At 41.3% G+C, this 17,217-nt stretch overlaps 1 protein-coding gene across 7 annotated transcripts in view; it reads right to left on the bottom strand.

Moving 5' to 3' along the window:
• The window catches only part of SLC39A12 (solute carrier family 39 member 12), an 84,333-nt gene extending 79,393 nt beyond the window's left edge, over window positions 1-4,940 (bottom strand). Inside the window, exons 1-2 of one of the 7 annotated variants that reach the window (XM_070800895.1) lie at window positions 4,734-4,940; window positions 3,087-3,471 (exon numbers count right to left, since the gene is read on the bottom strand). In XM_070800895.1, coding sequence (XP_070656996.1) covers window positions 3,087-3,347 — 261 coding nt within the window. In that variant the 5' untranslated portion in view covers window positions 3,348-3,471; window positions 4,734-4,940. Of the gene's footprint in view, window positions 1-3,086; window positions 3,472-4,733 lie in introns of those variants that run through there. The other 6 variants (XM_070800892.1, XM_070800893.1, XM_070800896.1 and 3 more) reach the window with 6 other exon arrangements.
• Between the last annotated feature and the right edge of the window lie 12,277 nt (window positions 4,941-17,217).

Here is a 17,217-nt window from a genome sequence, read left to right as displayed (position 1 = left end):
AGAGTGCTCAAACTACACACAATTGCACTCATCTCACACTCTAGTAAAGTAATGTTCAGAATTCTCCAAGCCAAGCTTCAGCAATACGTGAACCGTGAACTTCCGGATGTTCAAGCTGGTTTTAGAAAAAGCAGAGGAACCAGAGATCAAATTGCCAACATCCCAGTGCACCAGGCCCAAGCATCCTGTAATTAATTCATGGGATCGCAAAGAGTCAGACAGGACTGAGCGACTGAACTGAACGGAACTGAACTGAATCCCTCTTTAAATGTATTAAAACACTCTTCTCACTCTTCTCACTAAAAGAAAAAAAAAAAAAAAAAGCCACAATCAGACAAGAGTGTCTATTTTTCAAAGACAGCAGCTTGAATGGATTTATTTTAAAACACAGCACTCTCTAAAACTTCAGATCCATTTTTTAAAAATTCAGTTTTTACCTAGATCTGAAATAAAATTGGGAACTTATTTCCTCCCCACACATTCAAGATACACTCTGATCTCTTTTTTAAGAACATGATCTCATCCCCTTGCCCTTTCTATAGTCAGAAAACTTCTGATAGGCACCCTCTCAATGGATAAAGTCCCTAAAAAGACAAAAAAAAAAAAAAAAAAAGAATTCAACAACAAGGTGAAGATTTGTGGTTTGCAGAGAATGTGGGTATTTGCGAAATCAGGGAGTTTGTTTTGTGTGTGTGTGAATGAACACAGATTTCATGGACTCCTTGCTTAGATCATGGGTGTTTGGGTAAACTAGATCCTTCTGAGGAGGTGAAGCTGAGATTTGCCTTTTTTTCCCCCCCAACTTTAGTCTCTTAGAAAAAGAAACAGCAGCAGCAGGACAGTAAAGGTGTTACAGTGTTTCACTTCCTAGGAATAAGAATTAATTCAAACAGAAGCTAAATTGGCCAAACACTTGTTAATATCACAGAAAACAAAACAAAACAAAAATGTACAAACAACCTATTCTACCCACCCCCCCTCCAAAAATGGAGACCAATCTTGCCTGTTTACATCCTGCCCTTACCCTGCTAAACTAATACTGGACCAGCCTTAATAAGGCACTTCATGTCGTTAGAGGAGACCATTTCTCTGAAGCAAATTCTCAGAGGACATTAATAAGATATGACTCCTAGTTATTTCCGGTGGGAAGTCTTCTGTTGCTATATATATAAATTAATGTCATCACAGATGAGCTGCCTCTCACAACACATGTTTTCTCTGGGAACCCTTGGGAGTTTTACTAATTATTGAATTATTTATTGTTTGCACAGAGCAGAGAAAAATTCTGTTAGCCAGACCCTTCTGTCATGAAAAACAAAAAACAAAACACTTGGCCAGGAAATGTTTCCCCCAGAACTAAGCGTGATTGAGAAAATCTGCCAAAACTTATTCTGGGGGGAAATGATTTCGCTTCTCTTATTTAGTCATGTCTTCATTTATTTACTTACTTATTTGTGAGGTCATTCTGAAGAAAATCTAATCAGTCAGGAAAGGGATGCTGAGAATGCTTTGGTCTGTTTTTTGTTGTTGTTGTTTGCAGTCATTTTTTTTAAAAATGTTTTATTTATTTGGCTGTGCTGGTTCTATAGTTGTGGCATGCAGTATCTTTAGTTGCAGCAAAGAGTTGAGGCATGTGGGATCTAGTTCCCTGACCAGGGATCAAACCCAGGCCCCCTGCATTGGGAACTCAGATTCTTAGCTACTGGACCACCAGGGAAATCCCTGTGGTCATTTTTAAAACATAGGCTCTTACTGCTGGGGATGCTCTTGTCAAACTCCCTTTCCCCCAATGGAGACATTCTGATTTTACATTAAATGTTGGTTTTTACATTAATTCTGATTTTACATTAAAGTGCCTTGCAGAGATTAAAAAAAAAAAAATTCCTGGGCAAGTGAAATCTTGATGTCTGGAGAAGGAAGTTTCAAGTATTCTGAGTATTTTGTGAAGCCTGGCCAGGTGATGCTGATGGATAGCCAGGGTTTGAGAATCACTTAATAGACTAGGAAATGGCTGGAAAATGGGCCTCTGGGACCCTGGATCTCATTTCAGCCCCACTGATTGCACTTCCCTTCCCCAGCTCAGATTCCCCATTTTAAAGAAGACAATTACTCAGCCATTAAAAAGAATACATTTGAATCAGTTCTAATGAGATGGATGAAACTGGAACCTATTATACAGAGTGAAGTAAGCCAGAAAGAAAAACACCAATACAGTATACTAATGCATATATATGGAATTTAGAAAGATGGTAACAATAACCCTGTGTAGAAGACAGCAAAAGAGACAGTGATGTATAGATCAGTCTTATGGACTCTGTGGGAGAGAGAGAGAGTGGGGAGATTTGGGAGAATGGCATTGAAACATGTATAATATCATGTATGAAACGAGTCACCAGTCCAGGTTCGATGCACGATACTGGATGCTTGGGGCTGGTGCACTGGGATGACCCAGAGGGAGGGTATGGGGAGGGAGGAGGGAGGAGGGTTCAGGATGGGGAACACAGGTATACCTGTGGCGGATTCATTTCAATATTTGGCAAAATTAATACAATATTGTAAAGTTTAAAAATAAAGTAAAATTAAAAAAAAGAGAAGACAATCATCCAATTCATTAATTCCCCATGATACAAAATATTAAAACACACCTGCCGATATTTAGGAGAAAGTACTTAAAAATTCAATGCTAGACAAATAGTAGATGGTATTATTTGCCTCAGAAAACAAGCAGCATCTATCTAACCAATCACATTCAAGGTCACTGCAAATAAAAAGGATTAGTAAGTCAGAAAGAAGAGGGAACTAATAGTGCATACTTGCAAATACATACTTCTAAGCCTGCAGAAGGGTTGTAGCAAGGCTTATAGAAGGCTTATTATCATTTTAATATAAACAAGTTCTCCATGTCTTTAAATGCCATATGCAGCCTACTGTATGATCTGGCATATGGGGGTTATTATACCGTAATGCATTGGTCACTCAGATATTGGAAGGTTTGCGTCTGATTTTGCTTTCCTGAAATAAGTGACTGTGAAATGCATGGCTCTTGTGAACACGCTCAGTCCCTGATCCCATTGTATCACACTAACCAGATTGCAGTCTCCTTGCCTTCCATCTGTCCTCCGAGGGCACCCAGTTTTCTCCAGCAATGTTCTGATGAGGCTTCTTGAGTGGTTCAGGGGACGGGGGTCATCAGCAGAGAGAACCCGTAGAACTTCCGTCAGTTGCCCTGGACTCCAAGTGCTGCTGCTGTCCTGAGTTGAGGGTTTTTCTGTCTCAGTTGAGGGATCAAGGCTGAGTAGAAGGAACAAGGACACCCAGGATACAGAAGGCTTTGTCCAGAAGCACATCTCCACTCTTCCTCTACCCCGAGTCTGCTCTGATGGAGGAGGATGGGTTGGTGTTCACGGTGTCAACTTGTAGCTGGAGGAATGTCAGTGGAAAGGGGGGAAATGAAGGCTTTAATTATTGTGCCTGCAAGAGGTTTGAAAAGATTCATTAACTGGGTGGCTAAGTAGATTGGCAATGACAAGCTGTTTCTAAACAATGGGGGATCTGTAGGTTGTTCATAACCCCCACTGGCAGGAAACTATGGTGGGTTTAGACTTTCAAACTGTACAACAGCCAAGAAGTGAGTTATATTGCCTCTCTGGGAACTAGACATAGAGTCAAAAGATAGGGAGAACACATTTCACTGTCTGTCCTAAAGGTGCTACAAGTCATAAAACCCAGATGTATAAAAAGATAACTAGTGGGAAGCTGCTATATAGCACACAGAGCTCAGCTCAGTGCTCTCTGATGACCTAGATAGGTGGGATGGGGAAGCGGGGTGAGGGAAGGAGGCTCAAGAGGGAAGGGAATATATCTATACTTATAGCTGATTCACTTTGTTGTAAAGCAGAAACTAACACAACATTGTACAGCAACTATACTTCAATTTTTAAAAAAGAGCAGGAAAGACTCTCCATTTTTAAGTTGAGGTACAATGCTGTATTAGTTTCAAGTGTACTGGAAAGTGATTCAGTTATACATATATATATATATATATTCTTTTTTTTTCAGATTCTTGTCTATTAGGTTATTATAAGATATTGACTATAGTTTCCTGTGCTATACAGTAGGAATTCTTGTTGTTTACCTATTGTATGTATAGTAGTGTATATATGTTAATCCCAAACTCCTTATTTATCTCTCCACAGCTCCAACAGGAAACATCCTCATTTTAACCCATTGATTTATGGGCCTCATTAGTGAAGTAAGTCAATAAAAGTAAACAGAAAATAAATTTGAATACATTACAGATATCACATTGAGTTAGAAGATTTTCAAAAAGGAAAGGACGAAAACAGTAATGTCCAGAAAATGCTGGTTAGTTTTCAGCTGATTAAAAGTACGAACTATCTTAGAAAAACAAGAGAGTTTCAAGTCCACATGAAGCATGATAAATCCACATATTTGGGGCTCACTACAGAAGTGAAAAGGAAAACTTTAGAGCCAATCAGCTTTCTGGAAAAAAAATATTAATCTCTTCAACCGATTGCTTAAGGAATGCAAAATGTTAACAGCATCTCATGGCAGATCTTGGCCCAGAGATGATCTAAAATGGCTGTGGGGTAGTAACAAAAATACTAGGATTACTTTTATGGTTTAAAAAGAGAGAGCAAGTTTAAGATTCTTATGTTAGCATTTAAAAAATGACAGAGGATGATACAAACATTTCTAAACCCAGTGCTTACCTTCAGAAGAAAGATAAATGATTATTTATCTGGAGCTCTGTGGCCTTTTAAATCTTGGAGGGTATTTCGTGGTTACAAAGTCCTCTGTTTTTAAAATTCCTTGACTGTGCGCTGGGAGCTAGAGAGGATTATTTCAGCCCAGAAAAGTTTTCAGTTGCTATGGAGAGTAACAATGAAGGTGGACAAAAGTGAGAACTTTCCGTCTGGCCGATTTTCAGGAAAATCAAATCGGTGTCGCTAATGAACCCGACTTTTTATATCAATATTTACCAATTGTCTTAGAATTCTGAGAACAACCTTAGAATTTCTTACAGCCAATTGCCCTTTAAAGGACAGATCTAGGTCAAACGAGTTCACTTACACAATGGAAAGGTTTTCATGTTAAATCAAGATTTCTTTTATTTCTCAGATGATTTTGTGATAACTGCTTTATCCACACTCAAACCAAAGATCTGTTAAAAAAAAAAGAAAGACAGGCTCATTAGAGCTTTATTTTATAAGCTACAGGATTTTAAACAATTTCAGGCATTCTTAAGTCTATTTTTCAAAAAAAAAAAAAAAAAAGCATGTGCTAGAGGAAATTCTTACCTGGGACTTAAGTGGGAAACTTTAATTAGCTGTGTATATTCTGATCTCAGATTCTGTGTTAGAAGTAATTACATCATGCCCTCCGGTGCTGTGAAACGAGCTCTCGCTAACTTATTAGGGAATAAATGACTGAAAGAACAAATGTGGTAAATTTTATAGGCGGTAAGAGAAGTTAAACACCCAAGATTTCAAAGTGGACATGGAAACAGCACAGAGGCTCCAGAGACACAAAATGAATCTGAAAAGCGCAGGCAAAGGAGAGGGATTTCTGAGTTGGGTTCTGAGGTGGTGGTTGGGGAGGGAGACCAAGGCAAAAAACAAAGAAGGTGAGATACTTGTTCTCAAATGTTCATCGGGTATGAAGATTGGGAACAAGAGTGAAATGATCCTAGGACAATGCAGGTAAGCCTGTTAGAAATACGGAAGGCCAGCGCTTCCAGAAACCGCCGGGCTGCTCTTGACCCACACATCAGGGAACACTCAAGATTTATCTAAACTGTCAGGGGAAGGGCCGTGGCCTGTATCTCTCGACATCTGTGGGAAGATGTTCCTGAAGTAAGAGTCCAAAACCATGCGTCCAACAGAGGAGTGAGGAGGTGGTCAAGACCTACCAGCCGTGGAGGTGGATGCAGAACAGGAAATGGACTCAGGACCAGAGAAGGCACCTTGGGCAAAGTTCTCAGCAAGCTCCTGCTCCCGACCTGCTGCCCACTCAGCAGCTGGAACCACCTGAGCATCATTTGTAGGCTCTGTCCCATCTCAGTCTCAGGGACCCAGGGAGCTGGTAACTAAGTAGCCCAAAGTCTACTGAGCGAATTATCCAGTCCTCTTGTCACCTGCTGCTTTTCATAACTTCAGCTCTGCCTTATTTCTGGAATTAAGCCCTTGCTTCCTGGCCCACTTCCAATCATCAGGTTCCCAGATCGGCCCTCCCCGCCCAAGTCCCTCCGTATAATTTTCCAGGTTAGAACAGAGCTGCATCTTGATTGGCTATGAAGTGGTCCTGGGAGAGCGCCCTCTGCTGGAACTTTGAGATCTTTCTCCGGATTCCCAGATGGATATCCAGCCTGAAGTCCTGTGTTTTCTAGTCTCAGATGCCCTGTGGCTAGGGATCCGCCCCTCTTAGAGCCCCAGCAAATTACTTCCTGCAGGAATTCTCAAACACCCATTACTAGTCTCAGCTGATCCCAGCACCTCAACCAGGCCACCCAGGAGCTAAGAGGCTCTCAACTAAGGGAACTTTTCCCTCAGGACACAGTCTGTATCATTTGCCTGGAGGCTTGGTCTCCCCTCGGAGTCATACCTAAGTCAGCCACCGACCAGATTTCTCTTCCTGCCTCAGAGTGAGACAGCCAATAGGAGAGGCAAGGAGAAGCCTTGGAGGAAGGCTGGAAGGCATGCAGATCCCAAGGAAGAAGGAGGAAGCACTTGGCTGAACAGTGAGGTGTCGCTTTCTTCATCTGATCTGGGTTATAGCTGTTAACTCTTCATCCCCAACCTGCCTGCTTCCCCAACAACCCTGAAATCAACCTTGCTTAAGCATGGTTGTATTTGCAATCCAAACCAACCTCTGGGGATAATGAGTTTCAGGTGTAAATTAACCCCCTTTATGTACAAAGAAGGAGCTCATTGACTCCTGGTTGATATTTACAAGGATTAACAAGGATTTACTAATTTGGAAATAGTTTCATCTGCTGCAGTATCTCCTGATAAGTTGTTGTTTAGTTACTAAGTCCTGTCCAATTCTATTGCAGTCCCATGGATTGTTGCCTACTGGGCTCCTCTGTATTCCTTTTTCTAGGAAAAGGAGTACGTCAAGGCTGTATATTGTCACCCTGCTAATTTAACTTATATGCAGAGTACATCATGAGAAATGCTGGGCTGGATGAAGCACAAACTGGAATCAGGATTGTTTGGAGAAATATCAATAACCTCAGATATGCAGATGACACCACCCTTATGGCAGAAAGTGAAGAAGAACTAAAGAACTTCTTGATGAAAGTGAAAGAGGAGAGTGAAAAAGTTGGCTTAAAACTCAACATCCAGAAAAACTAAGATCATGGCATCTGGTCCCATCACTTCATGGCAAATAGATGGAGAAACAGTGGAAACAGTGGCAGACTTTATTTTTCTGGGCTCCAAAATCACTGCAGATGATGACTGCGGCCATGAAATTAAAAGGCGCTTATTCCTTGGAAGAAAAGTTATGACCAACCCAGGCAGCATATTAAAAAGCAGAGCTATTACTTTGCCAACAAAGGTCTGTCTAGTCAAGGCTATGGTTTTTCCAGTAGTCATGTATGGATGTGAGAGTCGAACTATAAAGAAAGCTGAGTGCCGAAGAATTGATGCTTTTGAACTGTGGTGTTGGAGAAGACTCTTAAGAGTCCCTTGGACTCAAGGAGATTCAACCAGTCCATTCTAAAGAAAATCAGTCCTAAATATTTATTGGAAGTACTGATGTTGAAGCTGAAACTCCAATACTTTGGCTATCTGATGTGAAGAGCTGACTTATTTGAAAAGACCCTGATGCTGGAAAAGATTGAAGGTGGGAGGAGAAGGGGACGATAGAGGATAAGATGGTTGGGTGGCATCACTGACTCAATGGGCATGAGTTTGAGTAAACTCTGGGAGTTGGTGATGGACAGGGAGGCCTGGAGTGCTGCAGTCCATGGGGTCGCAGAGAGTCAGACACGACTGAGTGACTGAACTGAACTGAACTGAACTGAGGCTCCTCTGTCCATGGGATTTCCCAGGCAGGAATACTAGAGTGTGTTTCCATTTCCTTCTCCAGGAAATTTTCCTGACCCAGGGTCAAGCCTGCATCTCCTGTGTTGACGCAGGAAGATGTAGTAGACAGGAGGTGGAAGGGAAGCTGAAAGACATTAATCTGTCCTACCTGCAGCTCCAATTCTTTGCCGTGCTGTGTGATCTGAGTTTCAAACTTCTACCTCATATCAATATTGGAGAAGGCAATGGCAATCCACTCCAGTATTCTTGCCTGAAGAATCCCATGGATGGAGGAGCCTGGTAGGGTATAGTCCTTGGGGTGCTATGAGTTGGACACAACTGAGCAACTTCACTTTCACTTTTCACTTTCACACATTGGAGAAGGAAATGGCAACCCACTCCAGTATTCTTGCCTGGAGAATCCCAGGGACAGAGGAGCCTGGTGGGCTGCCGTCTATGGGGTCGCACAGAGTCGGACATGACTGAAGCGACTTAGCAGCAGCAGCGTATCAATATAATGCCTTGACCTGGAAAGAATTTAAAGGGCCCCACCAGGTAACATGAAATATAAGATGGCAGCCACTTCAGAAGAGGCTGAATAAAGTGTAGAGACATCTTGTATCATTCAGGGTGGCCATGCACAGTTTTGTAGGTTGTGTACTGTTCAACCCTAGGGATCATCATTTACTTCCATAATCATCACAGATTTATGGATTTATTATGTGAATATTCCAGCAAATGTCCTGAGAAAAGGAGACTCTGAGCTCGTGGTAGGACTGCATGTGTCCCTCTTCCTGAGCTTCCAGTTCACTGTGTGGGGCCATCTCTGGCAGTCAGATGAGGTCCTAAGACTCTGAGCTACTTCTGGGCCTTGCTCTTCCCCCTGTCCTCCCATTATGCTGTCTTCTTCCCTCTTTTCCAAGACTCTAACCTCCCTAAGTCATAACTAAATAAAGTTTATGAACATTTTTGAATTGTCTTTAATGCCTAGGCACTGGGCTAAGTAACCTCACATGTATTTTCTCATGTGATTTCAACTGAACCTAATTAATTTCATTTTTTTAAATTTATTTTTGGCTGCACTGGGTCATCATTGCTTTGTGAGGGCTTTCTCTGGTTGTGGTTTTCGGGCTTCTTGTTGGGATACCCTTCTCTTGTTGCAGAGCATGGGCTCTAGGGTGCACACGCTTAGTTTCCCCATGGCATGTGGGACTGTACTGGGTCAGGGCTCAAAACTGTGTTCCCTGTATTGGCAGACAGATTCTTACCCACTGGCCCACCAGGAGGTCCTGAACCTAATGAACTTCTTCTCACTGTACATTTCTAAAATCCCCAGGTCACATAGCTAGTAGATGACACCAGAAATCCAGGCCTGTATTCATCAAACTTGGTGCTTATACCAGCAAGCAACTGTCTGTTGCAATGTGATTCCATTTTTATTTGTTAAGTCTAGGTTTCTTTTTACAATGAATCATGGGCTACACAAAGGAATCAGGCAAAAGTTCATCATAAATAAAATAATCTTTTCCTGTATAGGTCATTATATAGTATTGGGTAGAGTTGTTTTTTTTTTTTAATTTTAATAAAAAAATTTAAAAGTTCATGTGATACAGATAGGTATTTTTTAAAAAAGAAAAAAATAATAATGATGTGCTACATTTTGATTTTTGAATTCTCCTCAAAAGTCCTACAGCACAAAAGTTCTCAGGGAAAAATTTTTCTTCAGAAAAGAAGTAAAACTTTAAAACAAATAGAACTTCAGGCTCTCCTTTTCTGTAATACATAATAGGTCTACCCACTAGGCATTTGAAACAAACACTACTCCTTCTTCAACTGTTTTCTCAGAGGAAAATCTTGATGTTCAATTGAAAGACAGCATTTACAGGGTAGACACTAGAGTCTTATTCATCTCCTGATTCTGTGACATCACTGTATCTCCAACAGTTAGAAGATGTCACCTGTTTTAAATGTTAACATTTAGATGATCTTTGATTTGGAAATAGTAAACATGATTTTTAAAAAACACGTATTTTATGTGCAACTTTCAAACAATATTTTCTTCTCCTTATGAAAACCATGTATAACTACTAATAAAAAAAGATATCTAAGAGCATTAAAAAAAAAGAGGGTGGTGTCTCTATCCAAGATAACAAATGGATTATGTTATATGCATAGTTTTGAAACAGTGTTTTTCCTACTATATTGTGTCAGACCTGCTAAAAATGGCTTTATAAGTCATTTCAAATATTCACCTTTTGGAATATTCAGTTCAGTTCAGTCGCTCAGTCATGTCTGACTCTGCGACACCATGAATCGCAGCACGCCAGGCCTCCCTGTCCATCACCAACTCCCGGAGTTCACTCAGACTCAAGTCCATCGAGTCAGTGATGCCATCCAGCTATCTCATCCTCTGTCGTCCCCTTCTCCTCCTGCCCCCAATCCCTCCCAGCATCAGAGTCTTTTCCAATGAGTCAACTCTTCGCATGAGGTAGCCAAACTCCAAAGCTGGAGTTTCAGCTTCAGCATCATTCCCTCCAAAGAAATCCCAGGGCTGATCTCCTTCAGAATGGACTGGTTGAATCTCCTTGCAGTCCAAGGGACTCTCAAGAGTCTTCTCCAACACCACACTTCAAAAGCATCAATTCTTTGGCACTCAGCTTTCTTCACAGTCCAACTCTCACATCCATACATGACCACTGGAAAAACCATAGCCTTGACTAGACGGACCTTTGTTGGCAAAGTAATGTCTCTGCTTTTCAATATGTTATCTAGGTTGGTCATAACTTTTCTTCCAAGGAGTAAGCGTCTTTTAATTTCATGGCTGCAGTCACCATCTACAGTGATTTTGGAATATTATTCCACCATAAAAAGGAAAGAAATTGGGTCATTTGTAGTAATGTAATTGAAACTAAAGTCTTACAGAGTGAAGTTGAAAAGAGAAAAACAAACATCACACGTTAACACACATATGAGGATTCCCTGGTGGCTCAGTAGTAAAGAATCCACCTGCCAATTCAAGAGACACAGGTTTGATCCTTCTATCGGGAAGTTACCCTGGAGAAGGACTGGTGACCCTCTGCAGTATTCTTGCCTGGGAAATCCTATGGTCTGAGAAGCCTGGCAGGCTGTAGTCCATGACATTATAAAGAGTCAGGCATGACTTAGCAACTGAACAACAGCACATGAGTATGGAACCTAGAAAAATGGTACTGATGACTCTAGCTGCAGGGCAGGAATAGAGATGCAGACATAGAGAATGAACATATGGACACAGGGGTGAGAAGGGGAGGGTGGGACGGACTGAGAGAGTAGCATTGACATATATACACTCCTGGGTGTAAGACAGCTAGCAGCAAGCTGCTGTACAGCACAGGGAGCTCAGCTCGATGCTCTGTGATGACCTAGAGCCGTGGGATGGGAGGAGTGGGGGGAGGGGATATATGTATGCATATAGCTGATTCCTGTTGTACAGCAGAAAGTAACACATTATAAAGCAATTATACTCCAATAAAAATATAAAATAAATAATACGATCCCCCAGAATTTACCTTTCACTTTGGCTTTGATGATCCTAATTATAGCCAGCTTTTCACATCATTAATTTCCACTCTTTTTATTTCCTTCCTCCTTTTATCCCATCTTTCCATGGTTCTGTCTTTGGGATTGAAGCTTTGAGTGGCAGACGTTGCTAGATGTCTATCTGTTAACCATTCTTCCTGCCTTCATTTCTTCAGGGCAGCAAAGTGCTCAACTAAAAACCCTTGCTTCTCCAGACTCTTTAAAAGACAGGTGACACAGCCCTGAGATGATGTGAGTGGTGGTCCGCTGGGGGCATCAAAGGGGGCCTCCCGCCTGGGATGTAGAAGTGACACAGCTGTGGCCCCGGGGGAGGCAAAGAGCAAAAGAACAAGAGCCTCCCCCTTCCAACTGAAACAGGAAGACAGAAGAAGAGCCTAGGCCTCAGAAGTATCACCCAAACCACCCTAGCAGCCCTGGCTGCCTATTCTTGGACTATTGGTTGAGTGAAATCCAGAACTCTATCTGTGAACTTCTTTCTGTTAAGTTCTCTGTTGATTTGCACCAAATGTAAACACTGCTACCCCTTGAGACAACAATGATATGTCTTGCCATCTTTTTCTGCTTCCTTAAAAATTTTTTTTGGAATATAGTTGCTTTACAATGTTGTGTTAGTTTCTGCTGTACAACAACCTGATTCAGCTTTATGTATACATATATCCCCTCCCTCTTAAGCCTTTCCCCACCATCCCCGCCATCTCACCCCTCTGCTGTTGCTAAGTCGCTTCAGTCATGTCCGACTCTGTGCGACCCCAGAGACGGCAGCCCACCAGGCTCCTCCATCCATGGGATTTTCCAGGCAAGAGTACTGGAGTGGGGTGCCATTGCCTTCTCCATCTCACCCCTCTAGGTAATCACAAAGCACCGTTTTTGTGCTGCTGAAAGCAGTATTTTCAGACATGGAGAAAGCTCATGGAAATGGAGAGTTGGAATGAGGAGGCCTGGTGACCACTTAATTTCCCAGTTACTTCCTGAGTCACTCAGAGTGAATCACTGTGTAAACAGGTGTATGAATCATCTATTTCTGTACCACACTGAACCACAAGCTTGGGCTATGGTTGACATGTTGATTATCCCATAATTTCTGTGGGTTGGGAGTCCAGGCGTGGCTCACATGGGCCGTCCACTCTAGGGTTTCATCAGGCTACAATCCAGGTGGTGACCAAGGCTGAGGTTTCTTTTGAAGATTGGACTGTGGAAGAATCCCCTTTCAAGCCCATGTGGTCCTTGGCAATCTAGTGAATTTTAATCCCAGGTGACACTGCATATTGAACTGGTCAGAAGTGAATTGCCTACACTCAGTAGGAGAGATATACTAACAGTGTGAATACCAGGAGGTGGGGTATCAAAGGGAGAAGAGTGGAATCACTTTGCTCTATGCCTGAAACTAACACAATATTGTAAATCAACTGTAATGTCATTTCTTTTTTTAATTTTGTTTGGCCAAATTGCACAACAAGCAAGATCTTAGTTCCCCAACCAGAGATAGAACCCATGCCCCCTGCAGTGAAAGCACAGTGCCCTAACCACTCGACAACCATGGGATAGATAATAACTTTTAAAATAATAGAAACTAATAAATGTTATTTATTCCATTATTTATTCCCTATAGTTCCATTTAAAAAGGGAGAAGAGTGTGAAATGATGTGGGTGAATATGATGATTAACATTCCAAAGGCTATGGTTTGCATCCATGTTCTTTTCTGAGGAGGTAAGGAAAATGGAACTTCTGACATCTTTCTTCATCTCCTAATCACTCTCCAACTGGTTTCAAAGTCCTCCTGGAGTTAGCTATGTGTGCTAAGTCGCTTCAGTCGTGTCTGAAGGCAAGAATACTGGAGTGGGTTGATATGTCCTCCTCCAAGGGATCTTCCTGACCCACGGATGGAACCCAAGTTTCACGCCTTCTGCATTGTCAGATGGGTTCTTTACCACTACTGCCACCATAGACGTTACCAAAGGATGTATTTAACATTTAGTACTCCTTCAGAATCTTGAGTACTGGTCCAAACCACTGGGAATTGTGTCTTTTAAAAAATTCAACTTCTCATTTGTTTGATTCTAAAATTGAGAACTTATCCTTTGTAATTTGAGATGAAAAGATATTCCATAAAGTATGCAACCATCAAATGTATTTTTTCTCCACACACTTAAAACGTGGCAGTTTCTAGAATATTTTTAGGAAAACAGTAGAATCCTTACTGAACATTTTATTCTACTTTTAAGATAGTAACTTTGGTATTCATAGTTAAATATGTCAAAAGTATGTGACTTGGGCTAAAATTTGTCTTTTGAATATCCTTTAACCTGATGACTTTAAAAAAAATGTGAACTAAAATCTTGCCAAGAAAAAATGATTCAACATTTATGTTGAATAAACTAATGACATTCAAGAGCATTTACAAAATAAATTGTTCACTGCTTATTATTCAATGGATTTTCATCTTGGCATGAAAAGACTTCTAATATTTGTGTAATTATTAGGCACATTATATAATTAAAAAGTTGTTAAACACTTATGTATAATGCTATTTAGATCATAACTATGTCAAATATATTTGTGGCAAAAGTATTGACTATAAAGTATTAATTGTAGCTCCCCACTGGTGGTAGGAACATAGGTGATTTTTCTTTCCATTTTCAATATTTTCCAAAGTTTCTATAACAAATGTATCATCTTGCACAATGGAGGAAAAATCATTTTTAAAAGAAAGGATTTGACTAAATCAATGACTTTCCTTTTTAAATTATTTGTTTTAGCAGCAAAACTCTTTTTTTGAAAGAAATTCTTAGAGGTCACCCAAATATGTAAATCTGAGAAGAGTGATGATTGTGTTTTGGAGGTATTCTTTATTGTTTCTGGATTCCATAACATCTGAGGGTTCTTGAGAACACATTTGAAAACCACTAGACTAGTTTCTAGAATTCCTTAAAGCAGGCCGTGCTGGTAATAGGAGCCAGAGACCTGTGGAAAGAATACTGAATACTGGCCCCGAGTAGGACTTCTTATGGGACCTCTGAGCCTTCTTCTCTCCCTTTTAAGATGCATTTATCATCTGCCCTTGGACATTTTAGTACCTGGCACGTATAGGAGCTCAGTCATCACACTGCAATCATTCTATAAGCTCTGTGATGTAATTCCATGTAATTCACTCTATAGTCCCTTCCACTTCAGTTCCTTCTTTTTCTCTCCCCACCCCTTAAAAAAATATTTACTTTTGGCTGTGCTGGGTCTTCATTGCTGTGCACAGGCTTTCTCTAGTTGCAGTATGTGGGCTTACTTGCCCCGCAGCATGTGGAATCTTCCCAGGCCAGGGATCGAATCTGTGTCTCCTGCATGGCAGGCAGATTCTTAACCACTGGATCACCAGAGAAGTCTTCCTTGGCTTCTTCTCCAGGCCACTTTTGCTTCTGTTACACTGAATTTCCCCAGGTTCTAGTATTCATGATATTCTCTCAAACTGGAAAAGCCCTTTCTCCTGTGAGCTGTTGAGTCTAGTTTTTGTTTTCCTAAGGCCCAGCTCAAATACCACTTGCTTTAAAAAGCCTTCCATGACTCTCATGTGTGGTAGAATCTCCATCATCTGTGCCTTGTGATACTTTATTCCATTTGCCTCATGGTATGCTAATCCATGTGTTTACATCTTGTTACGTCTTAGCTGCACCCATCAATGGGGCACGGGTCGTAATTATTTTTGTGTTCCTAGTGTTACACATTGTATTTGATAAATAGGGGGAACCCATCAATAGAAAATAGTGACCACAAGCAGTAAACAATAATATAAACACTTCACTGCACTGACTTAAGATTATCAGCGGTTGCAAACAGAGGAATCCACATTTTTTGAGTCTACTGATAAATGTGGAATCAGAGTATGTCTTTGAATGGATGGAATTCTTACTGTTAGGAACAGGGAAGGACCTGGCAGTGGAATATGCCAACACAGGTAAGACGCGGAAGTACGAGAGTGCTCTTGAGTCCTGAAGGTGGGCAGAAGTCCCACCCTTTGGAAACACACCTCAAGCCAATCCAGCAAGTGATTTTTTCCCACAAGATGTCAAAATGTAAATCACTGGGGAATGAGAATCTATTTTCAGTTAATTTGTTAAACTTATCTGTCCAATACTGAACAAAACTATTACTTTCCCAAATGGTTTAAATAGATGGGTTGATACTGATTCACAAAACTGTTGAAAGTCAGAGTAGCACCCACGTGCATGAGAAATATGGCTTTTTATATTCTTATGCTAACTCTAACTCTGAGCCTCCTTGTCAACTGGCTGGAGAGAAATTCCATCCTGAACTGGATCAAAAGTCCCAGGTCAAACACCAGGGACACCTAATCAGTGATACCCTCTGGAACTGGCTAAGAATCTTCTCATCCTAATTCCTGTGGTCTGCTCTTGTTTAGTGCTTCTCCTGTTTCCATTGTGTGTGGGGCTCAGAATCCTTGCTGAGACTGAAGCTCTTCTCTCTCAGTTGGAGGCACTCTGATGTCTTGTCACCCCAAGAGAGCAAATTCAGGCCCTCAACAGATTGAATAATGATCCCTTCCCACATTAAGGAGGACAACCCGGTTTACTCAGTTTACTGATTCAAATGCTGATCTCATCCAGACACAGGTTCACAGACACACCCAGAATATGGGTTGTGTTGAACCACTTATCTGGGCACCCTGTGGCCCTGTTGAGGCCTAACAGTAACTATCAGGTCAATATATGATAATTTATGATTGAAACTCAGCTTCCAGGACTTCCCTGGTGGTCCAGTGGTTAAGACTCTGTCTTTCCAAAGCAGGGGCTCAGTTTCGATCCCTGGTTGAGGAACTAAGACCGTACTTGCTGCGTGGCATGGCAAAATTTTTTTTAATTAAAAAACAAAAAAAGAAATCCAGCTTTCTATTACATTAGAACTTACAGAAACTCAGCTTCTCTTTGGGGCCACGTAGCATTTCCCATGTGAACCTCTTTAGACTGTAGAATTCAACAGAGTAAATCTCAATCTAGTGAGGGCCTGAACAAAACAAAAAGGCAAGGACTTCCCTGGTAGTCCGGTGGTTAAGACTTCACCTTCCAGGGCAGGGAGGGTGGGTTCGATCCCTGGTTAGGGGAGCTAAGATTCCACATGATTCAAGGCCAAAAAACCAAAACATAAAACAGAAGCAATATTGTAACAAATTCAGTAAATGCTTTAAAAATGATCCATGTCAAAAAATATTTTTTAAAAAAAGGGCAAAGGAAGGGAGAATTTGTTCCCTCTACTTAATGATCTCTGAGCTGGGACATTGGGTCTTTGACATCCTGAGGCTTGGCGCTGTGGAATACACTTGGTTGAAGACTGTCCAGAAGAACACAGTGGCTTGGATTCTTTGAAGATCAGCTTCAGGAAAAGCTACCTGATACTGTCTGGCTTCCCAAGACATGTATTCCTTGCTCCTCTTGGCCCCCATGGAAACCCCAGAGAATTGAGATTTTCCTGCTTGTCGAGGAAGAGATGTGGCTAGGAGGAAGAGAAACAAGTCCAGTGATGGAACACATCATGAAGATGAGCTCCGGGGAACACGGTGACTACACAAGTTCCAGTTGGCTG

Source organism: Bos indicus, chromosome 13 (assembly GCF_029378745.1).
Source record: "Bos indicus isolate NIAB-ARS_2022 breed Sahiwal x Tharparkar chromosome 13, NIAB-ARS_B.indTharparkar_mat_pri_1.0, whole genome shotgun sequence".
NCBI classification, from domain to species: domain Eukaryota; kingdom Metazoa; phylum Chordata; class Mammalia; order Artiodactyla; family Bovidae; genus Bos; species Bos indicus.
This window is presented reverse-complemented; position numbering and strand designations above follow the sequence as displayed.